At 41.7% G+C, this 14,349-nt stretch overlaps 1 protein-coding gene across 4 annotated transcripts in view; it reads right to left on the reverse strand.

Moving 5' to 3' along the window:
• ctif (CBP80/20-dependent translation initiation factor) overlaps positions 1–14,349 on the reverse strand; it is a 152,706-nt gene that overhangs the window by 38,611 nt on the left and 99,746 nt on the right. For 3 of the 4 annotated variants that reach the window (XM_047017237.1, XM_047017235.1, XM_047017238.1), the window contains one exon: positions 12,806–12,885. In XM_047017237.1, coding sequence (XP_046873193.1) covers positions 12,806–12,885 — 80 coding nt within the window. The remainder of the gene's footprint in view (positions 1–12,805; positions 12,886–14,349) is intronic. The other variant, XM_047017236.1, reaches the window with a different exon arrangement.

Here is a 14,349-nt window from a genome sequence, read left to right on the forward strand (position 1 = left end):
CCAAGTTATCAGTGTTCTTGTAGCCTGGGGTTTCCTGATTTTTGACAGTAAAGGCATACATGCTGCATTAGCCTTTGATTTAAGCTCTCTGTAGTCTTTCAACCAGTGTCATCCCCAAAGAGAATGCATTCCTGTAGATCAAAGTGCCAGCCAAATAGGAATGACAGAACCCCTTGCGCCCACAAGAAATCCTTTACATATTACCCCAGACAGCAAATAGATAAGCCTGTCTTCTTAGAAGATCTCTCCACCTCTTCTACTCTCCCACTCTCCCATTTCCCCCTCTCTCTTGCTTTCTGACTGAAGTGGGCTCACTCCTCAGACACAGCATAAAGTAAAAACCTCTGGCTAGTTGCAAAATCATGCTGAGAGCAGTCTCTCTGACGTTAACATAAGTCTACCAACAATACTCATCCAACCTCCACCATCCAACCCTCAAAACCATGGCAGAGTTGTTTGAAAATAGACGTTGCTTGTGTTATATTGTGTCCCCACACACGTGTGCATGTGCCCAGACACACACAGAGGAAGAGAAAACATGAGACAGACATATACTCAAACATTATGTTAGAGTATGTCTACTCATTAATTCTTCTCTGCTCTAAACATAGGCGAGGCCACAGTGGTGTGTGTATACGTGTTTGCTGAATTGTGCTATGAGGGTGTTTTTGCAGTACTGTGCCGGCGGTGTGTGCATATCTCTATGCGTAATCAAATCTCATTTGCAACCGTAGTCGCCATAGACACACAGCTGACCTACATTCAGCAACGAAGACTCCTCCAGAGCTGTAATTGTCCGACTGGAGGCACACAGCCTGCACGCTGTTTCCCCTATCTTTCGAAACTCTATTTTTACTTTTACACTAACATCCAAAGCTATATTAGCGTAGTGTAGTATCTGGTGGGGGGCAAGGTCTGTGGTATTAAACTTATATGGGGAAGTAGATATATAAGGGCCATGAAGATGCCGCTGTGTCTGATGACGCCAGCCCTCTAGAGCGAGTGCGGTGTTTCCGTGTTCGGTCCATGGTACATGAAAAGACACGTGCAGCCTGTCGCATGAGCTGCACAGAGGCCGAGAACAACGTAATTTGATCAAAATATGACACGCAGTATTTCTAGTAGAATCGAAAGCAAAACATTGTGAGATGGGAGCAAAGCACAATTAAAACATGTACTATAGTTTAGAACAAATTAAGTTGTCATCAAACGTTATTCATTTAGAAAACACTATAATCCAAACTGACATCCACATATTGCATTAAAGTGATATACAGTGCATCTGGAAAGTATTCACAGCGCTTCGCTTTTTTCACATTTTGTCATTTTACATTCTTCTTCCAAAATGGATTAAAATTAAAAAAATATTCAAAATTCAATTTTGCTGATTTGCACGAATTTAAGAACCCTGTGCTCACCTTTGGCAGCAATTACAGCCTTAAGTCTTTTTGAGTATGATGCTACAAGCTTGGCACACATCAGCTCCAGCTTGGAGGAGGGGGCGTCAGTAAACATACATTTTCAGATATCTCCAGAGATGTTCAATCGTGTTCAAGGCTGGGCCAGGCTGGACATTCACAGAGTTGTCCCAACGTCACTCCTTTGTTATAAAGGCTGTGTGCTCAGGGTCTTTGTCCAGTTGGACCTCCTTCGTCTGAGGTCCAGAGCGCTCTAGAGCAGGTTTTCATCCAGACTGTCTCTGTACATTGCTGTACAAACTCCAAGCAGGCTGTCATGTGCCTTTTACGGAGGAATGGCTTCCGTCTGGCCACTCTGCCATACAGGCCTGATTTGTGGAGTGCTGCAGAGATGTTTTTTCTTCTGGAAGGTTATCCCCTCTTCACAGCGCTGGAGCGCTGTCAGAGTGACCATCGGATTCTTGGTCACCTCCCTGACTAAGGCCCTTCCTCCCCTGGTCGCTCAGTTTGGCCGGGCTGCCAACTCGAGGAAAGGTCCTGATGGTTCCAAACCTCTTCCATTTACGGATGATGGAGGTCACTGTGCTACTCAATGCTGCAGAAATTACAGATCTGTGCCTTGATACAATCCTGTCTAGGAGGTCTGTGGGACTTCCAAATCATGTCCAATGTAGTAGAAACATCTCAAGGATGATAAGTGGAAATAGTGTGCACCTGAACTCAATTTTAAGTAAAAATGTAAAATAAAAATATAGATTTGCAAACATTTCCTAAAAAACGTTTTCACCTTATCATAATGGGTTATTGTGTATAGAATTTATAGGGAAAATATTATTTAATCCATTTTGGAACATCGCTGTAACAACATGTGGAAAAAGTAAAGGACTGTGAATACTTTCCGGATGCACTGTAGTGGATATGTGACAGGGTCCAATGAAAAGGGAACGTTGCCGGTCAAGGTCATTTCTTCTTTTTTTACAGATTGTGAATGTGCAGATTGTAAGCTTTCAAATGACGTGTCATACATTGAAATCTGAAGATAGTTGAAGAAGATCCGCGTATCTGAATGTTGGTAAACCTGGAAAGCTCTGGTGGAGATACTTGGCATCACATGTTGTTTTGTGTTAATCATTAGAAGCGTCGAGCGCTGGTTATTTCACTGCAGTGAAGAAGATAAAATAAATATTCCCACTTGATCAAATTCCAGGATCCTGCTTTCTTGACTTATCCTAGATATGTTTTTTATCACCCAGTATTTTTGTCCTGACTACATTGCACTGTTCATGGCCCGATTATGGTTCAAGTTCTGTGTTAAGTAGTTGGTGCATATCGAATCTTCCGAAAACAGCCTGAAAGATGTATTCACGGTTTACCAGTTCAAACAATGAAAGATTACAGTACAATGCCCGAAATTAGCCTCGAATAAACGCCGCACCAAAAATGAACGTTAAACCCTGCAGCGTTTATTCGAAGAAATACAGTGACTGTGAGATCGAGGTTCTGACAGAGGTGGAGGCGAGAAAATGTGTCCTGTTTGGCGGCCTGTCATCAGGTATTGGCGACAAAAGAAAGTCGGCAGAGTGGAAAACTGTCACTATTTGCGCCCTTTCTTGTTTTTAACCTGTAGCACTTTGAGATTTTGCTAAATGTAAAGTGCATTACAAATTAAATCCTTATAAATATTACAGTGGGGAACCGTCAGGGCTCTCTAGGCCCTCAGAGAGGGCCTAATATATTATAAAAATATATATTTTAAAAGTAATCTGTTATAATTGTATTTTATCAATCCATAAATGAACAATGTTTCTTAAATAAAACCTTCAATCCTGCCCTATTCAGTTTATGTTGTAATGTGAAGAGTTAAATGAAAAAATCCTGTTTTGTCACCCTATCAGAATTTTGCTGCCTCCGTTGTTGGGAGGAAAATGCTATGCAGCTAGCTCTGTGATTGGTGATCCAGCTATGAATTTTACAGAGGGCCGCTTGATGGAAATTCAATGAAAGACAAATTTAAATTGACAGTAAAATTGACCAATCATATCTTCCCTCTAAATGGATGGGCCTTGTTATCGCTAACTTTATGAAACGTTCCCGCAAGTGAGGAGGACATTGTTTCATATTTGTAATGCGCCATTTTCTAGGTTAACTGCGCTGACCAGCTGTCTCCCTACATCTTTAACACCTCCCTGGAGACATGCCATGTGCCAGTCTGTCTCAAATCCTCCACCATCATCCCTGTGCCCAAAAAGCCCAGGCCAACTGGACATGATGACTACAGACCCGTCGCCCTGACCTCTGTGGTAATGAAGTCTTTTGAGCGCCTGGTGCTGGCACACCTTAAATCCATCACTGACCCTCTACTGGACCCCCTGCAGTTTGCCTAGAGAGCCAACAGGTCTGTGGATGCTGCAGTTAATTTGGCCCTCCACTTCACCCTACAGCACCTGGACTCCCCAGCATCCTACGCCAGGATCCTGTTTGTGGACTTCAGCTCTGCCTTCAACGCCATCATCCCCGCTCTGCTTCAGGACAAGCTCTCCCAGCTGAACGTGCCTGATTCCACCTGCATGTGGATCACAGACTTCCTGTCTGACAGGAAGCAGTGCGTTAAGCTGGGAACACAAGTCTCTGATTCCCGGTCCATCAGCACTGGATCTCCCCAGGGCTGCGTCCTTTCTCCTCTGCTCTTCTCCCTGTACACCAACAGCTGCACCTCCAGCCATCCGTCCGTCAAACTCCTGAAGTTTGCGGACGACACCACCCTCATTGGGCTCATCTCTGGTGGAGACGAGTCCGACTATAGGTGGGAAGCGGACAACCTGGTGACCTGGTGCAGCCAGAACAACCTAGAGCTCAATGCTCTCAAGACAGTGGAGATGGTTGTGGACTTCAGGAAGAACACAGCCCCACTCACCCCCATCACCCTGTGTGACTCCCCAGTCAACACTGTGGAGTCCTTCCGCTTCCTGGGTACTATCCTCTCCCAGGACCTCAAGTGGGAACTGAACATCAGTTCCCTCACCAAGAAAGAACAACAGAGGATGTACTTCCTGCGGCAGCTGAAGAAATTCAACCTGCCAAAGACAATGATAGTGCACTTCTACACAGCCATCATTGAGTCTATCCTCACCTCCTCCATCACCATCTGGTACGCTGCTGCCACTGCCAAGGACAAGAGCAGGCTGCAGCGTATCACCGGCTCTGCAGAGAAGGTGATTGGCTGCAATCTGCCTTCCCTCGAGGACCTGCACACCTCGAGGACCCTGAGACGGGCGAAGAAGATTGTGGCGGACTCCTCCCACCCTGGTCACTCCCTGTTTCAAACACTCCCCTCCGGCAGAAGGCTGCGGTCCATCAGGACCAAAACCTCACGCCACACAAACAGTTTCTTCCCTTCCGCTGTTGGCCTCCTCAACAAGGCCAAGAGCTCACACTGACTCTAATGACTTCATGTCTTAAAACGTTTTACTTTGCACTACATTCAATTTCTGTAATATTTCTATTTTATATTGTATTTTATATTGTAATTTGTCAACTTATATTTTATTTTATGCCCACTTTTATTCTATTTTAGTATATTCCACTTATTACTGCTAGTTTTAGTATAGTTAGTCCACATATTTAATTCCTATTTTAAGATTCCTATATGTTTATTGTATGCACCTTCCTGCCAAATCAAATTCCTTGTCAGTGCAAACTTCATGGCGAATAAATCTGATTCTGATTCCGGTTAACTTTTAATGAGAAGTTGGAGTTAATCGGCAAAGGAAGACCTACACCAGAACTTCATTTTGTGCAGAAAACCAAAGCTTTTGAGAGCCTAACTATATGTTATAGTGTTGTGCAGAATGACCGGTCAATCTGTGGGTACCAACGCAACATCATTGTGCACAATTACGTGAATAGTGCCGCAAGGGCTAGCTCAAATAGTGCCTAATGACCAACACAACACAATGTAGTCAGCCTCAGCCTAGGGGGTCAGCCTAGGTATTCTATACAGGTAACAAGCTGAGATCAGGAGCACACTCTTTAAGGGTGATATGCAGATTTTCTGTATACATGAAGCTTGTGTCTTCGTGAGGTCAAGAGGTCGCGCTGTGGGCCCCTGGAAGAACACATATAGATTTGGGAATGTGCTCTGTGCAACCTCTGAAGAGCAAAGAAGCAGATAATGGTCTGTATCTTGTGTTTTTTCCCGACGAGTAATTTAGGTCAGAGGGCCAAGGTTTAAGAGTCACGGTTCGCTACTGTATTATTATAGGGCCATAAATGCTGTGGGTTCAGAGAACCGGACCATGGCAGAAATTAAGAAGAAATGGTCCGATGTTAAACTTTAAAAGAGAAACGAGTGGTGGAGCATTGTAACAGCATGGCACCTATAGCGTGACATGCATTTGCTGAGTGATTATTTCGTTCGTTTGACACCCTAAAGTTTAATAGAAGTTATTAAGTGGTGGCGGATTAAACAGAATCGAAGGCTATATAGTATTTCCCGTTTTAGGTTTAGGCATTTTGATGTGATCATCCACATTAATGATCAAACTTTTATTTTTATGTTTTTGGAATAGTCGACGTCATAAACGTAGTAGTGGAAACTTTATCTTGTAATGTTGTTGAGTTTCGGCACTTTTCAGTTAGAATTTGACATGTTACAGAGCCAGACAAGACTTTGGGGACGGTCTGCACATTTATACATGAGGCCCCTGGTGACCGGCGTGGAGATATGCGCGTCTTGTTTGAACAGCATCGTGCCATTCGTAGCTTATTGTGGTGCTTCGTGGCGCCTCAGGGCGCTTCACAGCCAGCGTCTCCCAGGCGTTAGCTGAATTGAATCTATGGCTCTGGATTGATTGTAATGTCTGGACGTCAGTTTCCACGCCTACTGGCCTCCTGTCATTATCATATTGGGAACAATGAATGAATGAATGAATAAATGAATGAATACATAAATACATTTTAATTATAAGTAAGTATTGATTGACAATTGTGCATTCATTAATACATTAATTCATGTTTTTCTGTCTAAATGCATGGCTGTGGTCATGTATTTATTAATTCATTCATTTCTAAATATGGCAGGTTTGGTCCTCCATAGTCTCACACAACTAGCCCTCTCCTTTACCACATCCCTCACGACAACCACACTATAATAATAATAAATGCTATTTTTAACGCACTTTTCATTTGAAAACAAATCTAATAGTGTTTCAGTAAATATTATAAAACAAGGTAAAACATCAATATAAAATACAATTTGATAATTAAAACTCATAAGATCTGCTCAATATAAAAGTATTTAGTCCTTTTTTTAAAGTCTCATAGGTTTGAGGTGCCCTCAGATGGTCGGGAAGGGCACTGCGGTCCCCTGCGGTCTGTATGCTGGCCACCCACTTTAAATTGGGATTTTTGCTCCTTTGCTTTCAAAAGCAATTGAATGGATCCTTCATGAATTTTCTATGGCATGCCTATATAAAAGACAAACTATCCATTTATGAAACCAAGTACACAAAGAGGAGGGAATGGAATGGTTTCTGTGTTTAAACACTCCCCCCAAATAGGATGACTTGCTCACCTCCCCCCAATACAAAGACATGCTCCCCCAAATGGGAAACGACATTACATTAACTCAAAATGGAAAGGGTTGGTACAACACTTTCATTGCTAAATGGATGCACAGTAACTAACAGAAAATAAGAAATTGATTGACAAGCTACAAAATGCAATAATGACAGTTACTTGCACAAGGACAGTTGTTTGGCTATCGAAGCATGTAGCAAGTACGTATGCAAAAGTATAAATTACATGTTGGCACCAACCAATAAATTGCACCAACACTGCAATATATCTAGAAAATCACAAAAAAAATTATACCGTAAGGACACACATCATTACCAAGGCTGTCTTGATGCATGAAGAGAGAAAATGATTTGACAGATGGGACAACATCTGTGTGTATTTATAACAATGCCATGTTTGTACAGACAACATTTGGGTTGCCGTGATAGAAAGATGTTTGTGGAAAAGGCAGGAAATTCAAATCAGTCACTGAGGCGGACGGATGGATTGGGCTGTTATCCCTCTGCAGTGCAGAATTTAATTTTGAAATGTTTTGAGAGAATGAAAAATACATGTTCCCAGTAAGACACACGCACATTCCTGTAATTCAAGCCTCATTTCAGGTTGAATATGTCAGCTAAATTCAAAACATTTGTGCTTCCGCCTCTCCTGCTATCTCTCATCTTTATTTGTTTTGACCGTACCCTACATCAGCTAAAACACTTCATTATGAGTTGGACTGGGCTATGTCTGTGAGTGTGAGTCAAAGACGAGATATGTATGAGTTTGCTTGTCAGTTTTTTCCTTTTTGCATGTTTTTCAACAAATCTGCACATTTGCTCAAGCTTTCTTTGTGGTTACTGCTTAAACCCTCCAGACTCTACCGCGGGTAGTCTTGACTTGAGACTTTAAAAACACAGTTGTCACCTCCTTTATGTTGCCTTCCACCCAGGTCTGAATATTCATGACCACAGGCACATGTACAGTGAAGAACCCCTGCTGATTTTGTATGTTTGCCCACTGACAAAGAAAATATCTGACTATCATTTTCATGGTGGGTTTATTTGAACAGTGAGAGACAGAATAAAAAATAAAAAAAGTTATGAATTGCATTTTTATGAGACATAAGTATTTGACCCCCTCTCAATCAGAAAGATTGAGAGGGGGTCAGCCTAGGTATTCTATACAGGTAACAAGCTGAGATCAGGAGCACACTCTTAAAGGGTGATATGCAGATTTTCTGTATACATGAAGCTTGTGTCTTCGTGAGGTCAAGAGGTCGCGCTGTGGGCCCCTGGAAGAACACGTATAGATTTGGGAATGTGCTCTGTGCAACCTCTGAAGAGCAAAGAAGCTCGTGCATTCGTTCGTGTGGATTTTTGGAACTTTCCTGACGCGCTTTGATCCACAAATGCATTTTTTCTAAAAGATATCCTCAGCAGCCTCAGATCGTCTCTTCCAATTTTAGCCAATCACCGGAGAATGTCTAATATGGGTAGACGGGCTCTGCGTTAGCCTAGGAAACACGGAAAATGACTAAACATGAATCCTGCCATTCTCAACAATATTTAATCAGGTATGATCATCGGTTTAATAAGATTAACAAGCAATATTTTACCTACATGCTACCAGACGACATTGCTCATTATCTGAAGGAGACGATGTCCGTCATTATGGCAGGTTGTTGAAGTCCACATAGACACGTTCATATGATTGGCTAAAATTGGAAGAGACGATCTGATAGGCTGCTGAGGATATCTTTTAGAAAAAATGCATTTGTGGATCAAAGCGCGTCAGGAAAGTTCCAAAAATCCACACGAACGAATGCAAGGATTCACACCAACGAATGCAGGGATTTGTAACTTGTGTTTGTCAGGTTGCAAACGAATGTAATAGGGTCATTTATTTGTGAATCGCGTTACAATTGTGAATCACGAAATACATTTGTGAATCGTGTTACGTTTGTTTGAATCGTGTTACGTTTGTTTGTTTGAATCGTGTTATGTTTGTATGAATCGTGTTACGTTTGTTTGGATCGTGTTAAATTTGTTTGAATCGTGTTGCGTTTGTTTGTTTGAATTATGAAACTAATCTAACTCCATAGGAACAGCCAAACAAAGTCGTCAACAAAGCCACCATAAAAGAAGTGAGGTCATATCTCAGCACCTCTTTACTGCATTGACGCCAAATTTGGTATAGGGACTAGGGACACTGTTCTAAAGAGGTCCAAAATAGGTCATGCCATTTCACCTCTAGGTGGCGCTGCAATCAGCAAAAATTTTGCACCATTTATCTTCAGATCAAGCCTCACAAAAGACATCACATGTTTTTTGGATTTTCTACACTTTTTGACTGGAACAGCCAATCAAAGTCATCAGCCAATCAAAGTCGTCAACCAAGCCACCATAAAAGAAGTGAGGTCATATCTTAGCACCTCTTTACTGCATTGACACCAAATTTGGTATAGGGACTAGGGACACTGTTCTAAAGAGGTCCAAAATAGGTCATGCCATTTCACCTCTAGGTGGCGCTGCAATAGGCAAAAATTTGGCACCATTTATCTTCAGACCAAGCCTCACAAAAGACATCACATGGCGTTTTGATTTCTGCAACCGTTTGTTAGTTACAGCCAATCAAATTGAGCAACTGATCCGGAAAAAGGGAAGTGAGGTAATATCTTAGCCAAGCTTTGATGCATTGACTCCAAACTTGGTGTATGGACTCAAGGCCCTCTTATTAAGAGGTTTGAGACAGGTAGTGTCATTTGACCTCTAGGGGGCATTACAATAGGTAGGATTGTGTTTTGACCAATAACTGTTGATTTGTTTGGCGTCTGATGCATGTTAACGCGTGATACCAGACGAATTGATTAGGCCGCCATTTTGAATGAATGAATAAAACTTTTTTCCTTACTCCTACACACAATGTATCCAATATTCACCAGATTTGGCACAGATTATCTTCAGACCACAATCACCTTGCCATGTAAAAATATGACTGAATTACAGCTGTTTAAACTTGGGCCAAATCTGACCATGCGTGCCACAGGAGAAACGGCTTCCTTTTTGTATTCAGTAACTGTACACAGCAATTCCCAGCGCTGACAATGGCTCACTGGGATAAGACGGGCTCCGTTGAAGTGCGAGGTTGTAGGTTTGAATCCAGCCAAAGTCTCCACGATAATGGCCACGATAATGTTTAATTCTCAGGGGATTTATACTCATGAAGAGTCCGATTTATTGTGCTTTGTAGATATAGTGAATCTACATCTAGCCAGTGCATCGGATTTCTTGCATCATAACTTCTTAACAGATTTGTCATAAATCACAAGATTGGTCTCTTCTGATTATACGTGGCATACCAAGTTGAAATATATCACATTGTCCTGTTTCCACCATTTTGGGCGTCGGCCATTTGGAATTTTCATAAAAACATACTTTTTTGAACTCCTCGTTCGCCGTTGCTCCTATTTTCATGGACAAGTAATGAAATCATTTTCAGATTACAATCACCTTGATTTGTCAAAATATGACTGAATTACAGCTTTTTATACTTGGCTCAAATCTGACAACGCTTCCCACAGGAAAAACGGCTTACTTTTTTTTATACAGTAACTGAACACAGTAATTCCTAGCACTGAGAATAGCTCACTGGGATAAGATGGGTTCAGACGTTGACTCTGAAGTGCAAGGTCATAGGTTTGAATCCAGCCACAGTCATCACGCATGTCATGATACTTGTTTATCTGTTTAGTGATGCCAGGTATGCCACAGTAGCTGTCTAACAGTATAATCATAATGGTAATGATAATGTTTCAATCTCAGGGGATCTATACTTAAGAAGAGTCAGATTTATTGTGCTTTACAGATATGTGTCCTCTAACCTCTAGGGGGGCGATGCCATGTCTGACACATGTTAACTTGTGATAACAGCCAAATTGATGCCGCCATTTTGAATTAACTAATAAAACGTTATTGTCCTACCCCTGCTACAAAATGTATCAAATATTCACCAACTCTAACACAGATTATCTTCAGACCACAATCACATTGACATATCAAAATAGGACTGAATTACAGCTGTTTAAACTTGGGACAAGTCTGACAACCGCTTGCCACAGGAAAAATTCCTTATATTTTTACGCAGTCACTAAAATATGATTTCCAGCACTGAGAATAGCTCACTAGGATAAATTGGTGTCCTGTCAACGTCAGAGGTTCAAATCCAGCCAAAGCTGACAGGCTAGTCATGTCACTGATTCTCTATTTAGCGAGACTATAAGCTGCTGCAAAGAAAGCCAGGTAAACCGCAGTCACTAGATGTCGAAAGTTTCTTCTGGGTCATCTGACCTGCTTGGCCACCACATATACTATATTTGTGGTTCATGTTGTTTTAATTTGTAACTTTTATAACTGCATGCTCTTATGGGTTCCCTTTGGCACCCTTTGATTTTTCACAATGTATGCTTCATGTTTTGGCTGCTTGCAATGTTTGGGACTACCTCGTTGTTATGATCAGTGACCTATGCTCTTTTGTAAAGCTCTCTCTTGGAAGTCGCTTTGGATAAAAGCGTCTGCTAAATGCGTAAATGTAATGTATACTCCGGACAGATTATACCCCCATGATATCAGATTGATATACACAAGAATTACTTAATTTTTCAAAATGTTATTGGGGGTTCAGCTTTGTCAGGTAAATTAAGTGAGAAAGCTAACTGACTTAATCTTAAAACTCTAAAACAGACGTAGACAAAATAATATACTCAAGTTTGCTTTCAATTAAAATGATATATTGTAAAACATGTTACACGTATTAAATAATCAAAATAAAATATACAAAATAAACAAATAGTACAACTTAACTTTGTCTCAAGAACTATTTACATTCCACTCCTTAGCATCACACTTCAAGGGTTACAGTGCAATCCTTCTGGCCTTCCTTGCTGCACAATGTCATCAATCACATCATCGTATGAAATCTGACCACCAACTTCACGGTTAACCACTGAGGCGTTCAAATGGGACAGTCGTTCAAAAAAAGAGAACAATCCCAATACTAAGACAAAGCTTAAAGATACAATCACCAGCCCCGTGTACCACAGCTCCATGGAGGAAAGAACCAGGGTCCCAGAGCAGGGCCCCCAGTGCAGTAGAGCGTGAGCACATCAGTAGTTTGTCAACACAGGAACAACCCAGCCCTGCCAAAAACGTGGCCCATGGCCTTAGCAGATTGCTGCAGCAATGCATTATAGATGGTTGAGACAAACACACACAATCAATCCCTTGTCTTTATTGTACTCTTAGGTCTGGCATCAAAAAGGAGTTTAGCTCCTACTCTTTCTGTCAATTTATACACACACACACAAAATATCCAAATAAATCGAAGCCTTTGCTTTTAAAAGAAGATGAAAGAGAATATGTGTTGCTTTTTTTAACTCTGGCTCAACTTTCCTACTTTCAGTCAAGACACCTAAATATTTTGGTTCTTGCTGGTTTCTTAGCAACCGGGGAGAACCTTTCCGATGACATCATGTCCTGAATTTTTTTTCAGATTAAAGTCAGATTAAACTGGATTTAATTGAGGAAGGGCGCTGCAATCAGGAAACATGGTGTGCACTCATCCACATGAGATTGAGGGTGACATTGCTAACATTACACACACACATGCAACTCAGGTTGGGTTTTGTTGGAGTTTTTTCTCTCTTGAATGTACGCCTGGTCCCTGGCTTCCTGTTATCACGCATCTTAAACTACAGAGAAGTGTCAACAAGATGGGCGAACTGACTGAAGAACAGGGTTAAAAAAATTGTGTGTGTGTGTGAGAACCCTTACCGTCGATCGTTCCTCTTGCGTCGGAATAGTTTTTTGGTGTGTGCAATTTCAGCTTCATTAGGAAGGGGTGGGAAGGCCTGCTGAGAGAGAAGGAGAGAGAGGTAACTATTAATATGTCTATAAATGCAGTTTCCCCTTGGATTTTTCAGGGGGGGCGGTCCCATTCATTTTCAATGGATGTCACGTGACTGGCCCCACAAGGCTGTGTGAGATGCCTGGCAGTGCGAACAAGTAGCCTATCAAGAGAAGCAAACCCTATTCTATGCGTTTATTAGGGCATGTGGACGAGCAATAAAGATAAAGAATAAATCTTTACTGGGGCACAGGCCCCTCATTAGAGCTACTCATCACTTTTCCTTTTCTTCCGTGCGAACCAATTGTTTTTGCAATAATTTGCATGCAAAAAAAAAGCTTCATGTAATATAATACCTGAGACTCATTTTGTTATGTTTAAATAAGTTGAATGTATTCTCCACAGGTAGGGCAGCCTAGAAGGCACCGCATCATGTTTTCCCACTGGTAAGGCACCCAGAGGCCACAGCTTCATGTTTTCTCCACTGGTAGGGCACCCAGGAGGCACTGCTTCATGTATTATCCACTGAAAGGGCACCCAGAGGCCACAGCACCAGGTTTTCTCCTGTGGTAGGGCACCCTAAAGGCCCTGCATCATTTTTTTCCCATAGGTAGGCCACCCTAGAAGGGACTTTATCATGCAAACCCCACACAGAGTCCACCACTGCCAGCACCACATGGAGCCCCTCGCGAGGAGCGAATCTGCAAATTTAATTGCTGACAGTGGATCTAGTGTACACATAGACCAGCGATCAGGTGTAAATAACAAGGGCTACTGTTGTGAATTATTATTAATTGAAGATTAGTTTAATAGTACCTTAATTAATTATTTGAAGTTATGGGTTATGTTATGGAAATTTGATGTTAAAATGAAATTGTATAATGTGAAAGGGGATGCTTTTATTTTGAAGTGCAGGAAGTGACGTGTGAATGTTCTCTCGTCAGTTTTAGTAGTGATTCTATGAAGTCAAGTGCAGTTGCTAGAACCTGCCATTGTCTAACAAATTGTTTAACTTGAAATTCTTCTTTTTTGTAAAATTGATTCAAATTGGAGAGTAAAATATTCCGTTCTTTAAAGGAAAAATGTTTGATCATTATTAAAAGCTTTCATTACACAACAGCAACGTTGCGAAAAACATTTCTCGCAAATGAATTGAACACCTGAGGTGACGAACAAGAAGCGAATTGCTTGTATATGTGAAAACAGCTTCATCTCGCACATAGAATATATAGCCCCCCCTCCAAAACAATGGTAGGGGAAACACTGAAATGTGACACTCAGACGGAAGGCAATGTGCTGTCCCTCTGACAGAAATCACACACTCTGAGGACTACTAGTTGGCCACTAGCTTGGTCTCACCAGCATCCCCTACTCCCAAAGTCTTACAGTAAATGGGGGACACATTATTGGAGACCGCAGGGGGAGGGCAAATGACAAGCACCCTGCAACTTGGCTAAACCAACCACTGTCT

Source organism: Hypomesus transpacificus, unplaced genomic scaffold, assembly GCF_021917145.1.
Source record: "Hypomesus transpacificus isolate Combined female unplaced genomic scaffold, fHypTra1 scaffold_51, whole genome shotgun sequence".
Classification (NCBI taxonomy): Eukaryota; Metazoa; Chordata; class Actinopteri; order Osmeriformes; family Osmeridae; genus Hypomesus; species Hypomesus transpacificus.